The 23194-nt window shown below is 48.2% G+C and overlaps 1 protein-coding gene and 1 long non-coding RNA gene across 4 annotated transcripts in view; one reads left to right on the top strand and one right to left on the bottom strand.

Annotated features, from left to right (window-relative positions):
- SLC20A2 (solute carrier family 20 member 2) overlaps positions 1-23194 on the top strand; it is a 109926-nt gene that overhangs the window by 67756 nt on the left and 18976 nt on the right. For all 3 annotated transcript variants that reach the window (XM_043893961.1, XM_043893960.1, XM_043893959.1), the window contains 4 exons: positions 2176-2272; positions 13897-14013; positions 18824-19027; positions 20325-20892. In XM_043893961.1, the coding sequence (XP_043749896.1) occupies positions 2176-2272; positions 13897-14013; positions 18824-19027; positions 20325-20892 (986 nt within the window). The remainder of the gene's footprint in view (positions 1-2175; positions 2273-13896; positions 14014-18823; positions 19028-20324; positions 20893-23194) is intronic.
- On the bottom strand, positions 14207-18815 carry LOC122688120. Its single transcript, XR_006339339.1, has 3 exons — positions 18575-18815; positions 17587-17705; positions 14207-14337 (listed from the first exon to the last, which is right to left on the bottom strand). It is a non-coding gene; the product is annotated as an uncharacterized LOC122688120 (long non-coding RNA).

The raw sequence follows: 23194 nt of genomic DNA, 5'->3' as shown, positions 1-23194 counted from the left end.
CCTGTCCCTCCTCCGCCCCCAGGTGTCCCTTCCTAGGAAGCCATGCCTCCCGCCCCAGCTTCCACCGGGCTCCTCCCTCTGTGTTCCCACAAGCTCCCTGCCTTCTCATCACTGCACTCTTGCATCGTCGTGCGGGGATTTATTGCCTGCTTGGCTCCCTGTTCACTCTCTGAGATCTGCTGAGCGTGGAAACCATGACTCCCTGTTCACATGTGTAGGCAGCGCCCAGCTCTGCCCAGCCCTTCCGAGCCGCCGGCTGAGTGTCTATTGAGAGCGAACAAAGGCTGCTTGGATGGGTGACAGGTGATGGGTGGATGGAAGGAAGGAAAGAAAGGAGGGAGGGAGGGAGACAGGAGGAGGAAAGGAGACGGGGCTCAGTGAGACAGCTGTCCTTGTGTGGTAAGAATAGATTCTCTGGGGACTTCCCTGTGGTCCAGTGGTTAGGAGTCCCTACTTCCAATGCAGGGGTTGAGGGTTTGATCCCTGGTTGGTTAACTGGGTTCCTGCATGCCTTGTGGCGAAGCAAAAAAATAAAAATAAAAGAGTAGGTTATTTAAGAAAACATAAGGTGATTCAGTTACAGCACACAAACAGAAGACTTTACACCTTCACAAGTTACCAGTTGGGAGTCTATCTTTAGCAGCTGTTGTCCCCAGAAAAGAACAGTTTGGGAGCAGAGGTGGTAGGCATGTGAGCATGTGGGCGTTCTGTTCTTGGTTCAGCCCAGGTTCCTGTCCTGGGTTCACGGCAGATCAGGGGACAGAATGCTCCTCCCAGGCCCCTGCCCACCCCTTCTTACCTGCCCTTCACCTGCCTGCCTCTGACCCTGGCCGGGACTCCCATGCAGCCGCGTCACCTCCCACCCCGGCTCTCAGCGCTCATTACATCTCACTTCCATTCGCTCCAGCCCCCTGACGAGTGCTGGGGGCTGCTAGAGACATTCTAGGCGGGCTCTTGATGCGCTTATGTTCTGCAAACGGGCTTAATTTCTACACGTTTGCATTTGACAGTAGGAGCCTTTGAGATAGTCTCTCCTGATCCTGACTTCCGTAGCTCACATCAAGAGGAGGGCATGGCAGCCCGCCCCAGTATTCTAACCTGGAGAATCCCATGGACATGGGAGCCTGGTGGGCTACTCCATAAGGTCGCAAAGAGTCGGGCATGACCGAAGTGGCTTAGCATGCACACAGATTACTGATCCTGACTTCTGTAGCTCTCATCAATGTTGAGACCTAAAAAAAAAAACAGAGAGATGTTTAGACTTGATTTTCCTTGTAATATGGGTAGGTAATAGATTTATATCAATGTATAAGAGTGTTTTACACGGTCATTAGAAATTAACCCCTTTTTTAATTATTTAAGCAACACCTACGTGCGAGTGCTGTATTGAGTTCCCAGTTCATATTTTTGCTTCAGGATCCTCTGTGAATCCAAACCCTCAAACTCTACATTTTTCCTCTCTAAACGCTAAATTTCTAATATTCTCCCAGGTGATATTTTGCCTTAAACACATGCAGTACTGTTCTTGTTGAAACGTTAGATTTAGGAAATGTTGTACCAGAAGCCTAAGGTTGTTAAAACATATGTTTTCTTAGAGAGCCCACAGTTCTGTTTAGTGTGACAGTTGAAGGTAAAATGCTCTACCTTGTAAAAAGATTTGGAAACTCGTAGCACGAGGTTCTGTATTTACTTTATGTATTTCAACACAGCAAACGTGTGTCACAGAGTCACATAAAATCCAGTAGTAACGCCGTGGTGTTGAAGTCACTTGACTTTCTCAGGGCGTCCTCGGAGGGTCAGGCCTGAATATGTTTGTTGGAAATGGATTTTAGGGGGCCAGCATGCACATAATTAGAATAGCAAGCGCCCTGGGTTCTGAAGGGGAGGCCGGCTCGGGGCTTGGGTCCCGGGAGCTGCCTCACAAGCAGCCCTTCCCTGTCCCCAAGTGTCCCACCAGCCCACGTGGTCCTTGGGCTTTGATGTGTCTGCTGGTCCCCGTGGCGGCCCTTTGAGACAGCACTCGTGGGAGGGACGGCCCCGGCCAGCACTGGGTCCGGGGGTGCACACAACCCCAGGCCAGGCTTTCCCCGAGCAGCCTTGCATGTCATCTTGCCTGAGCCGCCTGCAGACACCCCCTGGAATCCTGACCTGACCCGTTACCTCCTTACCCCGCAGGAGGACCCCGTCCCCAATGGCCTCCGGGCGCTTCCCGTGTTCTACGCCGCCACCATCGCCATCAACGTCTTCTCCATCATGTACACCGGAGCCCCAGGTAAGAGCCCTCGGCAGGCGGGCGTGTGAGAGTCCAGCCTGGGTGGTGGACTTGGGCCTGGCGCTGTTGCTGGCCGCCAGCCAGAAGCACTACCCGCAGTCATTACGGAGCAGAGCGAAGAGTAGGAGGTGCAGTTACTTGTTTTACATATTCAAGAGAGGTGTGAAAGAGAAAAGCCAGAGACTTGGGTTAAAAAAACAAAGACAATTAAATTCCCCTTCCTGGTGCTGAGTCACAGGACATGATATGCCAGCCCAAACCTCTCTGAGCTAGAGGTCTGGGGGGCAGAAGGAGAGGGGCGCATGTGTAAACAGTAGGTCCTCACCCCCGGACAGGGTTGGGGGACTGTCAAACACCCACCCCCACCCCCCAGAACTCATCAGACCAGTAAGTCCAGTCACTGGAACTGTGCTTTCTTTTTTTTCCCCCACATACTGAAACCAGTGATACTTTTCTTTTCAGAATTATTCCTTTTCTTCCAGTTCTGATGGTTTGTGTTCTTTTTTCCCAAGGGCTTGGGGTGGGGCCTGGTTAAAAGTCCCTTTCTTTAACATTTTCAGTAGGTAAAACACTTGCACGCAGTATTGGTATTTGCACACATCTCCATGTTGATGAGCTCGTAGGGGCCTCACTGAGCATCTCCATTCGAGACTTTGCGGAGAGGATGGTGCAGAGGGGTGCCCGTTTCTCTCTGAGATGGGCCTCCTATGGCCGGATCCTGACACACCCATCATCCTGGGGGCGTCCGGTCAGCAGAGATGCTCGCGGCGGTGTTTTCCTTCTCGCTAACGTCCATCGCTGCTAAATCACGTCAGTCATGTCCGACTCTCTGCGACCCCATAGACGGCAGCCCACCAGGCTCCTGTCCCTGGGATTCTCCAGGCAAGAATACTGGAGTGGGTTGCCAATTTCCTTCTCCAGGGGATCTTCCCGATCCAGGGATCAAACCCGGGTCTCCCGCAGTGCAGGCAGACTCTTTACTATCTACATTCTGGTTATATGTTTGTGTACTTCAGTCTTTCTGAAAGATTCTTTTTAATTTTATTCCTTTTTTGTTTTCTTATTTTTGGCTGCACTGGGTCTTCATTGCCGTACCTGGGCTTTCTCTGGTTGCGGCGAGCCAGGGCTTCCCTCTCGTGCGGTGCCTGGGTTTGTCACCGTGCTGGCCTCTCTTGTTGCGGAGAACGGGCTCTGGGCGCACAGGCTTCAGTCTCTGTGGTGCTTAGCTGCCCCGAGGCATGTGGGATCTTCCCAGACCAGACCCATCACACCCTGCGTTACAGGCGGATTCTCTACCAGGGGCGTGCCCCACCCCGCCGTGATTCACAGCCCTGCGTAACCTTCTCCTTGGGCGTGCTCACTGCATTCAGAACATGGCTCTTACGGCTTTGAAGAGTTGAGGTCGGAGCTTTCAGATTTCAGGGGTGGGGGTGGGGGGAGCGCTGAAGCATCCCAGCTGCTTTCCGTCACATGAAAGGCGCAAGGTAAGCGTCACGGCGAGCTGGAGAGAGGGGAGACCCTCGCCTCAGACGACAGCAGCCTGATGCCCCTCCAGGCTTGATCATTCAGAGGATGAAGTATGTTTGTCAAAGGCTGTTTTCATGATCCATTTTTAAAAGGCCCAAAAAGCAGAGGCAGAGGCAGAGAAAGAGCAGTTCTACAGTGTGAAGGCCATCTCATCCCAAGTCTGTGCCTCTCACGAAGCTTTCGCGTGGTGCCGGGCGGGCCCCGGAGCATCAGGTGGGAGGTCACCTGGAGCAGAGAGGTGTCCGCCCGAGCACTTGTTCTTGGTTTTACTCGGCTCCCAGGGCGCAGGTGAGCTGAGCAGAAAGACGAGCAGCCGTTGACGACCAGATGCCTCCTGCGCTAGTGATATAAGAGATTACAAATGAAGGTTGGGGGCCTTTGTCAGACAGAGTCCTTGAAATGGGAACTGGGGGAAATGAGAGTCATTTCTTTCTAAATTCTGCACTTTTTTTTTCTAGCCTCTATTTCTCTCACTCCCTGGTTCTTGATCTGAATGTCAGAAGATCACAAATGTATGATTTTTATTAAAAGTTGACTTTTTCTAGACTTACCTATTTCTTCCATCACTTCTTTTTCTCATCTTTTAAAAAAATATTTTAATTTTTATTTTTTATCTTTTTGCCATTGCTTAGTTCCCCGCCCAGGGATCAAACTTGCATCCCTTACATTGGATGTGTGTAGTCTTAACCGCTGGACCACCAGGGAAGTCCCTCTTTTTCTCATCTTTTGCTGCAGTTTTATTGCAAATTTTCTAGAAGAATCAGATTACTGAGAGATTAACTTATGCTAGAGAAATGAAACTATAAAATGAAAGAAGCAACCAAGGATAATATAAATACTTCATAGAGAAGTTTTGAAGAATAATAATAAATAAATGGTTTTATTGAGCTGAGTTTTAAATGAATTAACTCTTCTAGGAAATCGGTAAGATTGCCAACATCTCCCGACAGGGGGGAAACAGGCACAGTGAAGCTGGCTGAGTGCCAAGGCCATATAACTAGTAAGGTACAGGGCAGACTTGAAAGTGGGCAGCCTGGTTCCAAGCCCCTGTTAGGGTATTCCATTGACACGTGATGGGGCATGGGTCAGACACCCAGCATCCAGTCCCTGGTCCCCGATGTCACTGTAAATGACGATCAGAATACATCAGCCTCATACATCCTTTCCTTTCTCTTCACTCTCTTTAAAGATAGCTTCCAGGGAGCTCCCTGGCTGTCCAGCGGTTAGGACTTGGTGCTTTTACTGCCAGGGCCTGGGTTCAATCCCTGGCTGGGGAACTAAGATCCCATGAGTCATGAAGCTCAGCCAAAAAAATAAAAAGGCTTCTAATATATTTGGAAATGATGTGGTTTTGTATCTATTTAGTATCCAGGTAGTGTGAAGAGGGTGGCCGCCCCTTTGTTTGGGAATGTCGGGAAGTCGGTACGAGAGCCTTGGTGATGGATACTCGCCTGGGAACACAGACGACGCTCCCGTGCTGGTGGGGCCCGTCACCTCCTCTCCCCGAGCCTCTGGCCCTCCTAAAGGAGAGAGGGGTGGGCAGGGACGGCTGTGAGAGGGAGGCCACGTGACGGGAGGTGACGAGGGCAGGGCGTTGAGCTCGGTGGCTGCTCGCGATAGCGCTTTCTGCGCTCGGGGGCCGGGGGGTTCCCTTCACTACCGTCGGTCATAAGTGCCGCCGCTCTTCAGCCTCATGTCTCCAGCGTGTCCTAGTCAGCGCGTCTCTGTCTCCCCACACACGCTGCTGTGGGAGCTTTTCCTCAGCTGAAGTTTGGGGGAGCGGAGCTTTGCATAGGGAAGGAAGGAGGTCAGGACTGACGGTCCAGCCAGAGTCAGAAAAGGACTCTGTCAGAAAAGGACTTTGCTGAGGTCTTGGCTCTGGGGAGTGTTCCTAGAATATCCAGTAGGTGAGTCCAAATCCTATTTTTATTTAAACATTGAAGGTTAACTTAGCCCTTGAAACTAAGATGTTAATTCCATCCTGTCTCCCCGTGCCGGCTTCTCTGCCGTCCACCTGGGTCGTCTGTGGCCCTGGTGTCCTATCTGGGGACAGGTGAGCCAGGAAGAACCACCTCCACATGACTCAGTCCTCTGACTCTCTCACAACTTGCCGGCCTTTCTGCCGATTTTGAGATTTAATCTCCCTAGTCCTTTTCTTCCTTAAAACATTTCCATTCAATGTAAGGGGCCTTAGAGATAAGAGGAAAGAATGAAATGTTCTAATAAAGAGTGGCGGCATCAACCTAACCCTGTTGCAGCTTTCAGAGACTCATAAGTGGCACTTTAATGCGTGGAGTTGAATCCGGTGGGTCCCCATGAGCTTAGTCACGAAGCTCTGGTTTGACTTCCTCCCCTCCTCCTCCCTAAATTATTTTGAAGTTGTTTATATCTCAGGCTTAGTTTGATTTGTTTTACTTTGCGTTTGATGTGACTTTTCTCAGAATTCATCCTTATACTTCAGAGACTGAGTTTGCACTCTTCAAAAATCGTCTTTGCCTTTTTGTCCTTAAAAAAATAACTCACAAGAAGCAAAAATAACTTGAGGCAATAAAGTGGGTTGGGTTGGATAAATCACTTGGGTTGGGTTGGATACAAGCCTGAAGTTCATTTTTGATGAAGTGCTTCAGCTGGACGGGACCTGGGTTTTGTTCTGCCTTTCTAGAATGAATGCTGAGTGAGGTTCATGGCACATGACTTTGTGGAGGCAGAGCAGATTAGCTAAATGACGCTTCCCAAGTCCAAGTGTGGTCCCTGCACCAGGAGCATTGGCATCACGTGATCACTTATCAAAAATGCAGATTCTTAGGCTTAGACCCCCTGAACCAGAAACACAGCCCAGCAGTCAGGGCTTACAGGACGGAGCGCTCAGGGTGACCTGGTGCTTGTGCGTTTGGAGGGTCCCTGCTCTAACCACCTCTTTACCTATTGTTGTTCTTCAGTTGCTAAGTTGTGTCCGACTCCTCAGAACCCCATGGACAGCAGCATGCCAGGCTTCCCTGCCCTCCACTATCTCCTGGAGTCTGCTCAGACTCATGTCCATTGAGTCGGTGATGCTATCCCACCATCTCATCCTCTTCCGCCCTCTTCTCCTCTTGCCCTCAATCTTTCCCAGCATCAGGGTCTTCCTAGTGAGTTGGCTCTTTGCATCAGATGACCAAAGTTGGAGCTTCAGCTTCAGCATCAGTCCTTCCAGTGAATATTCAGGGGTGATCTCCTTTAGGATGGACTGGTTAGATCTTGCAGTCTAAGGGAACTCTCAAGACTCTTCTGCAACACCACAGTTCAAAGGCATCAATTCTTCAGAGGTCAGTCTTCTTTATGGTCCAAGTCTCACATCCATAAAGGACTACTGGAAAAACTATAGCTTTGACTATACAGACCACTTTATCTAATAACCCTAACCCTAATCCAAACCCTAGTAATATGATCCTGTCACCATATATGCTGCTATCTTATCACAGTCCTTATGTAAAGAGATGCTCTTCAAAAGCCCTAACTCCTCACCAGCAGATGAATTCTCAGACTCCACCAGGCCTGGTGTCTGGTTTCCCCAGAGTGGTCTGTGCCTGAGATGGGGCTGCCTCCTCCTCCTCCTCCCCTCCTCCTCCTTCTCCATCTTCTCTTCCTTTCCCCCTCCTCCATCTCTCCTTCCATCTCCTCCTCCTCTTCCTCCCCCAAGGGTAGCCCTTCTGGTCCAGCCCCAGGGAACCCAGAGCATCAGGCACTCCTTGAGTCCCCGCTGACTCAGGAGAAGGAGCTTGCTTCCCAGAGATCCTCTGTATTCTCTGTTTGGTTTTTACATTCCAGGCTGTAGGGGCTCGGCCGTTGGAGCTGGGGTGGTTCCCAGCCTTGGGTGGGGAAGGCCTGGGCTGAGAAGAGTCTCCAATTTCACTCAGAGCAGGATTCAGAACAAAGTGATTTGAACTCACTTCCTTCTCAGAACTGTTGTAAGTAAACCCTGGTTTGAGAAAGCTAGTGCCATATGCAGAGGGAAGAAAATCCCAGTTATAGGACAGATTAGGAAATAGTATTTCTTAGTTTCAAAGCGGTGCTTCATCTTCTTAAAGTTGCCCCAGGATTCCTCTTACGTAGGGAGCTCCTCCAATGCTTTGAACATGTTGATCTAAAACAGAACAAAAACTAGTTGGCTCCATTTATCAGGGAAGGGAGGACTAGCAAAAAGTGATTCTTCAAATGACGTTGATTTGTGTGTGTGTGTGTGTGTGTGTGTGTGTGTGTATGTGTGTTACTGTGGGAAAATGTCCACAGTATACTGTTATGTGAGAAATGCAGACCCAGAACAATATATACAGTATAGTTTACATCTATTAAATTTAAGGCAAAGTAAAAGAAATCCACACAAACACTCTGCACTAGATGTTTGTTTATCTCTTGAAAATGCCTGGGAAGATACATACCAAATATTTATCAGTGTTTCTCTGGGAAGTGGGTTCAAGAGGGGAGGACAGGAGGCATTTTCATGTTTGTATACCCTACAATTTTGTATGGCTGATTTTTTTTTCAATTTTTATATTATATTGGAGTATAGTTGATTTACTGTACTGTGTTAGTTTTAGGTGAACAGCAAAGTGGTTCAGTTATACATGAATCTGTTTTTCTTCAGATTCTTTTCCCGTATTGGTTATTACAGAATATTGAGCAGAGGTCCCTGTGCTATACAGTAGGTAGGGCCTTGTTGATTATCTGTGACTGATCATTTTATAATCTTGTATTATTTATAAAATTAAACCAGAGAAAGCAAGAAGAGAGGGTACAGGAGAGGTGGGTGACAGGTGTAAGGGAACTAATATGGGCTAGAGCCTTATGGGTTTTATAGAAGCTTCACTTTCCCGCAGTAACTCGCACACACACACACGCACGTGGACCTCATTTGTAGAATCACTTTCTCTAGTGCTCTCTCCGCTAATAAATGGAGTCACTAGTTTTGGTTCTGTTGTAGACCAACATGTTCAAAGCGTTATATTGTAACAGTGATTGTTGCATGTGAAAAACAAGGGCTGTAGCAGAATCAGGACTCCGGAAGACCATGAGTGTGTCTAACAGTTCTCTTTGCTTCCTCCCTAAGTCCGTTGGACATCCTGATCTTCAGGGGGTTGGGGAGAGAATTGCAAGGATGCCTGAGGTTTGAGCTGAATCACTATTCATCATATCTTTGCTGTTCAGAAAATGAAAGAGCCGGACATGAAAGGCCATTGAGGGCTGGAGCCAGGCCCGGGCTTCCGAGCACCCAGTGTGGGCTCCTGGCAGCCGCTCTTGGCCGAGGGATGGAGCAGTTCAAGCCCAAGCCGTGTCCTACTTTGCCTTCCCCCGGGTGAGGGTGCGGGCCGAGCCTCAGCGCCCTCTTGAGCATCTTATCCGAGGATAATTTGAGCTCCTAGCAGGAAGGCCATTCAGTACCAAGTATTTTTGTCAAAAATTTTGTTGTAAAAATGTCTACATTGAATTTTCAGAAGGAAGAAAGTTTTCCCCTGAAGGTACATTGATTCAAGGGCTTTTCTTTGCTGGATTTTTGCATTTCATTGATTTTTTTTTATCCATGAAACTTGATTCTATATATTTAGTACAATTTAGAGCTGGGTCCCATAACTGTTAGTCAGCATCTCTTACATGAGGCTGTAAAAGTAAGTCCTGCTGCTCTTTTTTTTTTTTTAATTGTGGAATATAGTTGATTTACAGTGTTACGTTTGTTTCAGGTCTACAGCAAAGTTTATCAGTATTATATACATATACTTAACACATATAATACATAGTATGTATAATATATAAATACACAACTCTATAAGTACATAATTTATAATATACAAATCATATGATATAAATTATATGATTTATATATAAAGTATAATTATATAATTACAATTAAGCATATAATATTATATATTTTTAATGTATAATATCATGTATTATATATCACATGTATTCTTTTTCAGGTTCTTTTCCCTTTGAGATTTAACCTTATGGGTTATCACATAACATTGAGTATAATTTCCCGTGCTGTATAATAGGTCCTTGTTGTTCATCTATTTTATATACAGTAATGTGTATCTGTTGCGTTTCCCAGGTGGCTCTAGTGGTGAAGAATCGCCTGCCAATGCAAAAGACATAAGACATGCAGCTTTGATCCCTGGATCAGGATGATCCCCTGGAGAAGGGAATGGCAACCCACTCCAGTATTCTCGCCTGGGGAATCCCAGGGACAGAGGAGCCTGGCGGGCTACAGTCCCTGGGGTCACAAAGAGCCGAGATCCAGTGAAGCGACTGAGTACGCGCAATGTGTATCTGTTACTCCCAACCTCCTAGTTTATCCCTCCCTCCTCTCCCCTTTATAAGCAGAAGTTTATTTTCTGTATCTGTGGGTCTGTTTCTGTTTTGTATGTAAGTTCATGCTGGTGTGCCCTTGATGCTCTGTTAATTTACTAAATTGCTGGAATAGTTCGATAAGATCCAATCCCCATTCTGTTCCTCTCTCTCTTAGTCACCATCGACCACTCGCCCATCTTCCTGGTTCTTTTGCTCTTCCGCCATCTTCCCCCACCCCTGGCTTTTTTCCCCCGTGTCTCCCGCCCCTTTCACCCTCTGATCTTCCACCCAGTCCTGTGACTCAGAGGGGGGCTCCGGAGCTTCCTGGCCACTTTGCGGGCCAAACCGATGGTGAAGGCGGTTGTGCCGGTAAAGGTTCAGGAGCACGTGACCTTGGGGCTCATCGTCCCCACGAAGCATCGTGAGCCTTGGGTGTAGCCGGCCTTAGCCTGTCCCTTTCGGGTGTGGATCCTGATGCCCTCCGGAGCCCGTAACCTCAGCACAGAGATGGGCCTGGGAGGAGCACGTTGAGCGGCCCGGCTCTGCCCTGCTGTGGGCTCTGCTCAGAGGGGATGGAGGAGAAGGGGGCCTGGGAGCAACTATCCACTCGTTCAGACACTCACCTCTCCAGCTCCCGGACTTCATCCCCCTCCCCCAGTACCCAGAGCCCGCCTGTCTTAGATCAGGTTAAGGCAGTGAGGCCAAAGTAGCCCAAGTGTCAACTTTATCATCAGCTCAACCAGAAGCTGCAAAGCAGACAGTGAGAACTCTTCAAAAGCCAGGTAGTTTTAAGCCATAGTTGGTTTGATGTTGGTAATTAACAGTTACCATTCAGTTCTGCAAGAAACCAGATCGGAGCGGTCCTTCCCCACGTGTCCGGACACTGACATGCAGACACAAGAGAAGCGGGGAGCCCCGGCCGCAGGCACGGCGGGGTGAGGTCAGCCTGAGTGGTTTTATAAGCAGCTCCGAGCCAGGGCTGGGGCGGGGCTGCCGGCCGCCTGGGCGCAGCCCCTCCTGGGGCCTTGCTGGCTGGTGTGACTGGGCGCTGGAGGGTGGAGCCGCCTGGCTGCTGAGTGTCTGCTCCCACCAGTGACTCCTCCACTGTGCCAAGGCTGAGTGATTCTGGTTTCTTGCTTTTCATACTTATCTATGCTAAGTTAGAGTACTAACTACCCATTCTCCCTCTTACCATTACCAAAATGTCTAATAATGCCTTACCTGAGTAATTTTGAATTGGTTTATATATATAGAATGGTTTGTGTCCAACTCTTTTCGACCCCATGGACTGTAACCCGCCAGGCTCCTCTGTCCATGGGATTCTCTAGGCAAGAATACTGGAGTGGGTTGCCATTCCCTTCTCCAGGGGATCTTCCTGACCCAGGGATCAAACTCAGGTCTTCTGCATTGCAGGCGGATTCTTTACTGTCTGAGCCACCCTTACCTTTTATAGAATGGTTAACAGTGAGCAGTTATACTCCAATGAAAAAAATAATGGAAAAAAAAGAAAGTCAGTTATGTATTAAGAAAAGAACAGTTAATAATAACAAAGCCTGCAGCATTAAAGATTTAAAGAGCAGAGTTTTAAATAGTTCACTACTTCTTTCAAACTTTTAAAAGCAGTTTAACAATTTACAAAAGTGTGTGCTTATTATAAATTTTCAAAGTTAGCAGTATGAAAGCACAAAGTAAGTGCTATAGGAGCCTTTAGCAAACAAGCAAGCAGATAAATAAATAGATCTCATTTTGCTTCCCAAATGACTGTGAGTTTCTGCTTTTCAAGTTATTGAGGTTTTTTTTTTACAGTTTTTTTTTCCTTTGCCTTCTCTGTTTTTGTCACTATCCATGGGCTTATGACTAAGAGCCCTTCTCCTTCTATTTAGAAAGAATGTGGTATAATGTTGAGGGCCTTGGGCGTGGGAGCGAGATGCCGGGGTGGCTGGCCTTGTGCTTAAGATGGACAGTGTGTAGCACAGGGAGAGACCCCTCCTGTTTCCCATCCCTCCACAGGAGTGACCGCTGGTTCTTCCCAGAACTTCTCCGATCTATTCAGGAGTGTAGGCTTGGCGGGGGGGAATCAGCGGTGTTTCTCTTCTAAACATAAGTTGGATGGTGCTGCACACACTGTGATCTCGCTGGCCTTTCTCACGTAACTAGACAAGAGCATCTCTTCTTATCAATACATTTATCTTGACCTTATTTCATGCCATGCCCCACGCTGACTTCACACGTCCATGGTGATGCGTGTATCAGTTGTCTTGCAAACTCTTACTGTTGCAGGTAGTGCTCTCTGAGCATCCTGGTGCCTGCCTCCTTGTGCTTGTGCAAGGGTGCACCTGTGAGTGTCCGAATCACGCCTGTGTCACCAGGGGAGCTGGGCTTGGAGCCCTGCAGGGCAGGGAGGCCGGATGCCTCTCCACCTTCCACCTTTTTATTGACTGAGGGCATGGCAACTGTGTGCTGGACCGGAGAGCAATGAAAAGCTTTTCTGTGTTGTAATTCCCTGAGTTGGCCCTTGAAAGAAGAATTGAGCTTGAAAGTCAGTGTCCTTTGAAAACACTTTTCTATCTAAGCGGACTTTTTTTTTAAACATTAAAAGGGTTTATTTATGCATATGGAAACCTTCACAGAAAAGAAATGAGTACTCAGAAGAGAAGCAGTTAGACTTTGGGACTTATGTACCATTTTGACAACGGGTGATAAATTCTGGAAAGAGACTAGGAAACACATGGAGGAAACGAACAGGATAGAAGAGTTAGTGTAGCAAGGTCTGTTTGTGCAGACCCATCTTGGTGGTGGTGTCTGGTCTCCAGTGATGGGAGTCACTGTCCTCTTTTTGGAACAAGGAAGGCACGTTTCTCCTGAGAAATTTATGCCCTGCTGTCCGGCAGTTACAAAGTGGGGCAGCAGACTCTTCCTGCATCTGCTGTTTCTCAATTTAAGCTGACTTTAAAAAAGGTTTGTGTGTGTGGTCCAAGCGTCATGTCCATTTAAAGCCGGGCTGCTGACTATTGAGAAACCAGAGAGGCGGCCGTCAGCCTTGCTGTGGCCGCTGCAGCCCTGGGCTTCGGGCTGCCCTGGGGGAGGCGGGGGCGGGCATCAGGAGGGAAGGCAGACCCCTTCCTACCCCTGTTTGTCCACTCAGGAATTTAGGTATGGAGATAATACTGTAAATGGGTTTATTACCAACTTAATATGTCGTTTGTGCCAAGCTGGTCACTTTTTAATGATTAGCTTACTCCCTGAGTTAACAACAGAGTCACAAGGTAAATGGTATATCTCGATTATTTTTTTACAATTTTATAATTTATTTATTTGGCTGCACTGGGTCTTCGTTGCGGGCTTTCTCTGGTTGTGGAGAGGGGGACTGCTCGTTGTCGTGGTCCGTGGGCTTCTCACTGCAGCGGCTTCTCTTGCTGCGGAGCTCTGGCACCCTAGAGCAACAGGGCCCTAGGGTGCATGGGCTCAGTTGCTGTGGAGCCCGGGCTTAGCTGCTCCGAGGCATGTGGAGCCTTCCTGGACCAGGGATCGAACCCGTGTGCCCTACACTGAGAGGTGGATTCTTATCCACCACACCACCTGGGAAGTCCCGGCCGTGTGTCTTAAACACAAGACTTTGTTCCCCAGAAAAAGTCTAGCACGGTGTTGTGGCTGAGAGTTTTATTAAGCACAGAATCCAGATGATGCACTTCAGGACCGGGGAATGGCAGGAGTGGGGATGTCACACCTGACCTTGGAGACGTGTCCAATGACAGCCGCGTCCCCTCTGTCTGCAGTGATGGGCCTGGTCCTCCCCATGTGGGCGATCGCCCTCATCTCCTTCGGGGTCGCGCTGCTGTTCGCCCTCTTCGTGTGGCTCTTCGTGTGTCCGTGGATGCGGAGGAAGATAACAGGTACGTGCTTTTCTGTTCTTCTGATTTGCAAAAAGGCTCTGACTCCTGAGCCTGCAGGCATCACGCACCGTGATCCTGAGTAACAGAGGGAACACAACCACAGTCAGGCCAGTCCTTGTCTCAGGGCTCCTGCCTGCTTTCTGGTGCAGACTTTTCCTGGATCACTTGGGATCCTGGTGAGAATGAGGTCCTAGTTGCCGTGGGTAACGGCGGGTAGCAAATCAGCAGCGTAGCACTGCCCTCCCTCGAGAATGGCGAAAGGTACAAAGACGAGATTCCGAGTGTGATAACTGGAATTCCCACGCGTCTCTGGGGAAATAAAAACTGGTACAAACAATGGGAAAAGTGAGTTTAGCAGTTTCCTATAAAGTTAAGCAAACATTTAACCATATGACTTAAGTAATTCCACCCCTAGGTGTTTATCCAAGCGAAGAAGTAGAACTCGTACACAAATTAAGTCATACTAGCCAAGAAGTGGAAACAACCCACAGGCTCATTAACAAGTGAGTGGATAACCAAATTATTCATACAGTCGAGGACGAATTGGCAGTGAAGAGGGTGAGCTGCAGGAGGAGCCACACACAGATGCGATCATCGTGTAGGATTCCAGAGGACAGCCACCCACAGCCACAGAAGCCACCGGCCGCTGGAGACCATTGCAGAGGGGGCTGGAGGGAACTTTGCTGGGACAGAAGGGAGCTTTAGGGACAGGACAGAGCTTTGCAGGCACGGGAGGGAACTCTGCAGGACTCTGTCTTAACTGGGGGGTAGTTTGTCACTACTCATTTGTCACAGGTCATCTACCTGCACATTTTAAAAGGTACACATTTCATTGCACAGAAATTATACCTCCGTGAAAGCAGTTTTTTGAAAAAGAAGACTCTGGCTTAGAAAATTGCAGGAGCTATTGTCCTGTCACTGGCAACATGATTAAATTCCAAGCCTTATGGCCACACGCTTTTACAGGGCTCTCAAAAGAAAAGAAGCATTTACTTTTGGCCTTAGAGTGTACCTCACAGTCATAGCTTGATACAGACGTATCTGAATGTGAAAACCCACATTTCAAACAAAAACTGAACAACTGAGGAGACATTACCATGCTTATGAATGGGAAGGCTCTACGGGAAAGATGTCAGTTCTCAAATCGATCTGTACATTTAATGCACTTTAAATAAAAATCCCAGCAGGATATTTTGTAGATTTAGACAAGTCACTTCTTTAAAAATATACATGGAGGACTTCCCTAGTGGTCCCCCCATTGCAGGGGACAGGACCCCAGGAGGATCCCTCATGCCGAGAGCAGCTGAGCCTGTGAGCCACAGTGAAGGGACGCCCCTCACTCAGCAACGAAGACCCAACACAGCCAAAAAGAAACAATTCATTAATTTAAAAAAATTTATAGGGAAAGGGACTGGAATGGCCCAAACAAATTTGGAAAAGAGTAAAGTTGAAGGACCCATGCCACAAAAAGCTACAGGAGAGTGTGGAACTGGCGAAGAGATAAACACCTAGATGAACAGAACAGGATAATGTCTGGAAACAGACCTGCAAATAATGGCCAATTGATTTTCAACAAAGTCAGTTGTTGAATGTTCAATGATACTGGAATAACTGGGCATCGAATGCCAAAAAGAGAACCTTGACCTAAAGCCTTATACCTTGCAAAAAAAAAAAAAAATGAACTCAAGATGCATCATAAGTATAAATGTAAAATAGAAAGCTATGAAACTTTGGGAGCAAAAAGAGGAAAACTTTTGGGACCTTGGGTAGAGCAAAGTGTTTAGGTTTGATACCAAAAACACAGTTCATAAAAGAAGTTGGTAAATTGCACTCCATCAAAATTATAAACTGTTGCCCTGTAAGAAACACTATTAAGAGAAAAGACAAGCTGCAGACTGGGAGAAAGTGTTTTGCAAATCCTCTAAAAAAGGACTTGTATTCAGAACGTATGAAGAAAGCTCAGAAAACAACCCGATTTAAAACAAAAAATTTAAATAGCTGTTTCGCCAAAAAAAGATACATGAACGGCAAATGAGTCCATGAAAAGCTGCTCGACATCAGAAATACAGATTAAAATCACAACGAGGTATCCCCACACATCTATTTTAATGGCTTAAAAAAAAAAAAAAAAGATAGTGCTAAATGCTGACAAGGATGAGATGCGGCTGGAATGTTCATTCATGCACTCCTAGTGGGAACGCAAAATGGTGTAGCCGCTCAGAAAAGGAGTTTGATGGTTTCTTATGAGGTTAATCACTTACCCACTCCTAGGTGTTTACCCTAGAGAAACGCACATTTAAATTCACACAGAAGCCTGGAGATGATTATTTATAGCAGCTGTATTTGCTATTACCGAAAACTAAAAGCCTGGATTATCCACAGAACAAACACACACGTATTTTATGGAAATAAATACATCCACGTATTAGATCGCTACTCGGCAGCGAAGGTGGTGGGCTGCTGAGCCTACACCAGCATGGATGAACCTCGGGCGCATTGATCGTGCCACGTTGGAGGAGCCAGCCTCAGAAGCACATGTCTTATGATTCCATTTACATGACATCTGAAAAGACAAAACTGTAGGGATGGAGACCAGACAGGTGGTTGTCAAGGGCTAGGGCAGAGGGGCTGACTATAGGGGAGCTTTGGGGGCAGATGGAATCCTTCTCTAGCCTGATTATGGTGGGCGCTATAGGACTCTGAACTTTTTAAGATTTTGTTTTTAATGTGGACTATTTTTAAAGTCTATGGAGTTTGTCACAATACTGCTTCTGTTTTATATTTTGGTTTTTTGGCCACGAGGCATGTGGGATCTTGAGGGATCTCGGCTCCCTGATCAAGAATCGAACCTGTACACCCTGCATTGGAAGGTGAAGTCCCAACCACTGCAACACCAGCGAGATCCCTAGACATTTTTTAGAATCAGAATTCTACACACACACAGCCAGTTTACCACGTGCAAGTTTTTAACACTAATAATTAAAACACTACATTAGTACATACAAATTCAAACTAAGTAGTGATTTCACACTGTGACAGATCTGCTGCTTCCTCTCCTGTGTAGCCGCTCCCTGCTCTTGGCTGAGAAGAACACCCCCCTCAAACGTCCTGCTTGTCTGATTTAACCCCAGTGGGAGTGATAAACTTAAACTTGAATGCTCTGACATTTAAAGCTTTTTCTGAGTGTTGTAGTTGTTCAGTTGCTAAGTCGTGTCTGACTCTGTGACCCCATGAACTGCAGCATGCCAAGGCTTCCCTGTCCTTCACTAATTCCCTGAGTTATGGACCATAAAATCTTTGCTCCCACCTTTAGGCTGTAATGTTACATACAGTAGGAAACTGACATTATTACCCATTCTGGCTTGCCAAGAGATTTTTTTTTGGCCAATGACATGTATTTTGACATTTCAATATATAGGTACCTTGTTCTATTCATTTAAGTACAGACGACAGCTAAGGGCATGGACGGAGAGTAAACTGACTGTATTTGACTACCTGGGTGACCTTCAGAAAGTGACTTAATCTCTCTGGGCCTCAATTTGCTCATTTGTAAAGTAGAGAAAATAGTAATACCTGTTTCATACGTTAACACGTTTTCAGGGGACTTCCTGATGGTTCAGTGGTTAAGACGCCATGCTTCCACTGCAGAGGCCCAGGTTTGATCCTTGGTTGGGGAGCTAAGATCCTACAAACTGCACAGTGTGGCCAAAAACAGAACAAAAAACCAACAAGAAAAACACAGTTTAAAAAATTAGTTATTATAATCTTTACAGATATTAACTTTTCTCATCTACATTGTAAGCAGCTTGAGGTCAGAAATCTGTGTGTACCTTTGTTTGTTCCTTCTGGTAAACAAACAGTCTTTTTTAAAAAAAATCTGTCTTTTAGATTTAGATAAATATAGAGATAGAGGTAGAAAGATTGAGGGCAGGAAGAGAAGGGGACAACAGAGGATGAGATGGTTGGATGGCATCATTGACTCAACGGACATGAGTTTCAGCAAGCTCTGGGAGATGGTGAAGGACAGGGAATCCTGGCGTGCTATAGTCTATGGGGTCGCAAAGAGTCAGACATGACTGAGCAACTGAACAACAGAGATAGAGGTGATCCATCTAGGTAAATATAGAAATGGGGGTGATGCAGGAGTGTATCCGGCAGAGGAACCGAGAAGACTGTCAGTTGGGTAGGTTAGAGCTTAGACGTTTGCTCAGGGAAGTGTGAGGCAGCAAGACCATGAATCCACATACCAGATCTGATTACCAAGAATGCACTCCAGCTTCAAAACCACTTTTTCAAAATCCCTGGTTTCTTTTGAAAGTAGAGGATTTTTTTAAAGTAAGCAGAATCTCTCTGTTCCTTTTGAGGAAAATGATTTACTTGTTTCCTAAGACTTGGTGACCTGAGGAAATCTGAGCACAGTCTCTTATTGAACAGAAGAAAAGCAAACAGACCCTAACAGTATCTATGAAGACAAAAAGGATAAACATTTCAGTGATTCTGAGGTCAGTTTAAGAAAACAGAAGGCTGCTCTAGATGGTTGTAGAATTTACAGAATGTTTACCTTGGGAATCAGATCTAATCCTGTCTTTTTTGTTGCTTTTGGATGAGATCATTCAGGGCTAAGTCTCCATCTTTCCCTCCGTAGCTGAATTTTCTAGCCTGTTTCTCAGATTGAATTGTCCACTTTATTTTCCTTTTTTTTGTTCCCAAAGTACAAAAGTATCGTGATAAATATTTGTTTTTTATATTCATTTGTCAATAACAAGAATTCTCTTCCAGAATTTTCAGTTATGACTCTTACTTTCTTCAGGCAAATTACAAAAAGAAGGTGCTTTATCGAGAGTCTCTGATGAAAGTCTCAATAAAATTCAGGAAGTGGAGTCCCCAGTGTTTAAAGAGCTGCCGGGTGCCAAGGTTCATGACGACAGCACCGTCCCCCTCACGGGCTCAGCTACGGAGCCCTCGGGGACCTCAGAAAGCATGTCGGGGGGTCACCACCCCCGGGCCCCATATGGTAAGTCCCTGGGGGCTGGGGTGGCACGGGGGCAGAGGGCAGTTTTGGGGGAGCCAGTTGGCCTGCATATGGCAATGAGGCTCCAGTGCACACAAGTGTCCCCAGAGGAAAGTCGGGGGCTGCAGGGCCCAGGGTTTGGTCGGTCCCAGAGCGGGCTTGTTCCTGTCCCGTGACTTTCTTCCAGGAGCCATGTAGCTGCAGTCTCCCAGCAGCACCTCTGGGCCCCTCACCCGTGTCTTTCACGTGCAGTCAGCTAACTGCTGGAGATCTGACTATCACTTTATCCAGCTTTTTATACAAACACCTTCCTCGTGGTAGATGCAGAGAGAAAGCTGACGTTGGAACCGGAGTGGTGGTCCCACTGGAGAATCGCAGAAACCATCAGGGCCATCGCGGGGGTCCTCTGTCCCACAGTGTTTGTGGACAGTGACGGGCCAGCTCCTGCCTCTGCCACGCCCGCCTCCCTGCAGGGGCGCTGGCACCGCGGTCCAGGCTGGATCTGTGACTTGGCCAAGAAAGAGAATGAGCTCTGCCCACTGATCTGACAGACCGCCTTTGACTGTGTCCACCAGCCTTTTTTTAAAATTGAAGTATATAGTTGATTAAACAGCATGTTAATTTCCTCTGTACAGCAAAGTGATTCATATATATGTGTGTACATGCATATATGTACATCCTTTTTTAAAATATTCTTTTCCATTCTGGTTTATTACAGGATATTGAATATGGTTCCCTGTGCTGTACCATAGGACCTTGTTTATCCCTCCTGTGTATAAAAGCTTACAGCTGCTAACCCCAGCCTCCCACTCCATTCCCCTGCCCCCAAGCACCCTTCTGTTCTCTGTGTCCGTGACTGTTTCTCTTTCATAGGTGGGTTCATTTGTGTCATATTTTTAAGGAGCACCTGGAGTGTGTATCTCACAGGGAAATGGGTTGAGTCCCTCTTGTATCAAGTTTCCTGTAAAATAAGCTCCTGATACTCATCCTCCTTCTACCCGATCCTGGAAAAGTAAAGAGAGCTTCCGCGATTTGTGGCAGACACATTTTAGGAGAATGCAGCATCATTTTTTAACTGCCGTATTATTAGTTTTACCGTTTGCTGTATGTTTCCAAGATTCCCTTTTTATTTTTACCATACTTCATGGCCTGTATAGTCAAGTTAGAAAATAAAAAATGCAAAAACCCTCACTGTCCAGCCTTCCTGAGCTGATGTGGTGGCGCCACAGCATCCCAGGCCTGGACTCAGGCTGTCCCTTGTCCCCGCAGGCTGGGCTCAGTCTGTCCTTTGTCCCCACAGGCCGGGCGCTGTCCATGACGCACGGTACCACGAAGTCACCTGTGTCCAACGGGACCTTCGGCTTCGACGGCACGGCGCGGACCGACGGTCACGTGTACCACACGGTGCACAAGGACTCCGGGCTCTACAAAGACCTGCTGCACCGCATCCGCGACGAGCGGCCGGCCGACGGGGCCCCGCGGCAGCTGCGGCGCAACAACAGCTACACGTGCTACACGGCGGCCATCTGCGGGCTGCCCGGCCTGGCCACGCGCCGCGGTGACACGCCCGCGCCCGAGGACAGCGAGAAGCTGGTGGCCGACGCCGTGGCCTACTCGCGCCGTCGGCTGCGCTATGACAGCTACTCCAGCTACTGCAACGCCGTGGCCGAGGCGGAGATTGAGGCCGAGGAGGGCGGCGTGGAGGTCCGGCTGGCGCCCCAGCTGGCCGAGCCCGAGCCACCGCGCGACGACCCGGTGGACGAGGAGAAGGAGGAGAAGGACTCGGCCGAGGTGCACCTGCTCTTCCACTTCCTGCAGGTCCTCACAGCCTGCTTCGGCTCCTTTGCGCACGGTGGAAATGACGTGAGGTCAGGACCAGGGCGGGGCCTGGATGGGGGCGGGGCCTGGAGAGAGATGGGGTCGGGGTGGTGGGCGTGGTCTGGTGGGGGCGGGGCGATGGGAGGGGCCTGGTGATGGGGGCGGGTTGGGGTGAGGGCGGGGCCAGGGTGGGAGGGGCGGGGCATGGCAGACACCTGGCCCACCCTGGAACCACATGGGTTGCAACCGCCCATGGTCTGCCAACACCAGGTTTTGTCCACAAGTGCAGCACCTGCATCTTCATGGCGCAGATCTTTGAGTGAACCAGATACAGGGAGAGTTGGCCTGGGGTCAGAAATCACAACAGGTGGAATCAGTAGAACTGGGCTAGGAAGCCTGATTTCTGCCCAAGCTGTCCCCGCTTCCTGCCCTGGCCTGAGTTCAGTGCCATTTGGCATCAGTGCCTTTTGGTTTCGAGGCAGAGAGAGAAGTACCCAGGTTTCCCCCAAGCTGTACAAGGGTCATGTGTGAGCAAGTAGCTCCTGTAGTGGACCAGACCGCGTCACAGGTCAGAAAAGTGAGGTGGGAGCCCCCCGGGGCTGCCATGTTGGATGTCCGCTCCAGTCAGGAGGGTCCCCGAGGGACACCTGCAGGGACTGAGGGCACAGCTGTGACGGCATCTATAGGAGAACCTTCCGGAAGAGGAAAAAGCACTGCTTTATGGGGTCTTCCAGAAAGAACCACTAGCAAGAGCATGGGGAACTCAGGTCAGCTGGGATGGAGGACAGAATGTGTAGGAGTGTGTAGAGTCTCTCCCCTCCTCATACTGGCCGGACATCTGGATCAGTCACTGCATTTTCTGAAGCCTCAGTGTCCCAATCTGTGAAATGGGGGTAAAACTAGTACAAAGGCAGGAGAATTCTGTGAGGGTTATGGTGAGGTGCTTATATAATAAGGACAATCCTTTCCCATAATCAGTGTCCAGACACTTTCACTATTATCATAGTTATTATGCAGCCTAATGTCTCTGTCCAAACGAGAGAAATGTGCCATCATTGTATTTTTTTGGCCCAGTTATATGACTCCATCTTACACCAGCTACAAATGTGCAGCTGTATTTCTGTTCTTTTTAAAAGATGTCTTCCAACCAGACAAAGAGGCCTGGACAGCGTATGTTCTGCTCAGTGTCACCTAGGCATTGCTGTCTTATTTTATTGGGGGCACCATGTTCTGTCCTTTCTTAACAATTTTTTACCCCCCCCCCCCACCAGCCCACTTCCTCCTCCTCATCACAAATTCTTTCTGGAAAGCCTGGTACCAGCAACATGTTATGAATTGGGTCCCTTTCCTTTAGAACTAAGTTCCAGTTAAGGAGACAAGAGAGGCATACTCCGGGGAAAGTAACAGAACACCCCAAAACAGCCTTTCAAGGCAGAGGAAGAGCCTAGGCGGTAGCTGCTGCAGGTGACCAGAGTGCAGAGCAGCTGTTTGCGGTTTGGAGGCTGATTTTCAGGCTTTTGAGCAGGGATGTAGTCTGATGAAAGCAAGGCTTTAGAAGTAACAGTGCAGCAGTGAAGAGGGGGCTTCATTTATTCACCAAGTTATTCTGTTTATTCTGCTGCTAAGTTTGTACCAGGCTTCAGACCTGAGCCACTTGTAACTTACTCCAGCCCTCCTTAGAACAGTCCTTTGTAGTCCTAAGTGAAAGAAAGTGAAAGTGTTAGTCACTCAGTCATGTCTGAAGCTTTGTGACCCCATGGACTGGAGCCCACCAGGCTCCTCTGTCCAGAGAATTCTCCAGGCCAGAACACTGGAATGGGTAGCCATTTTCTTTTTCCTAGGGATCTTCCTAACCCAGGGATCGAACCTGGGATTCCTGCATTGCAGGCAGATTCTTCACTGTCTGAGCCACAGGGAAACCTGCAGTTCTGAGTGATACCCCTCAGAAACTGGGAATCTGAAGCTCAGAAATGTGACTTTTGCCCAGGGCCACACAGTTAGAGAGAAGCCGACGTTGGGAAGCCAGCTCTTTGTGACTTGGTCTCCAGAGTGTGGAGGGTGGGCTGGGAACCACAGGGGTCATTCAAAGCCTGTAGGGAGCTTGGGAGTTATCACTACATCCTAACAGCAGCGAAAACCAAATAGGCTGAAAAGTCAACCACTCTTCTTGGAGCTCGAAGGGAGAGGAGAACACAGGACAAACCACTGCCCCCAAGGTCGGAGAGGCGGAGATGCAGGGCGTCCTGGAGGAGGGAGGAGGGAGTGGATGCTGTGGTGAGACGCATGGAATCCTAGACTGGAGCGGTGGGCCCTGGAGGCTCAGGGGGGCAAGTAGAGAGTTAAGGCTCTGGG

The sequence above is a fragment of the Cervus elaphus genome, chromosome 32 (genome assembly GCF_910594005.1).
Source record: "Cervus elaphus chromosome 32, mCerEla1.1, whole genome shotgun sequence".
NCBI lineage: Eukaryota > Metazoa > Chordata > Mammalia > Artiodactyla > Cervidae > Cervus > Cervus elaphus.
This window is presented reverse-complemented; position numbering and strand designations above follow the sequence as displayed.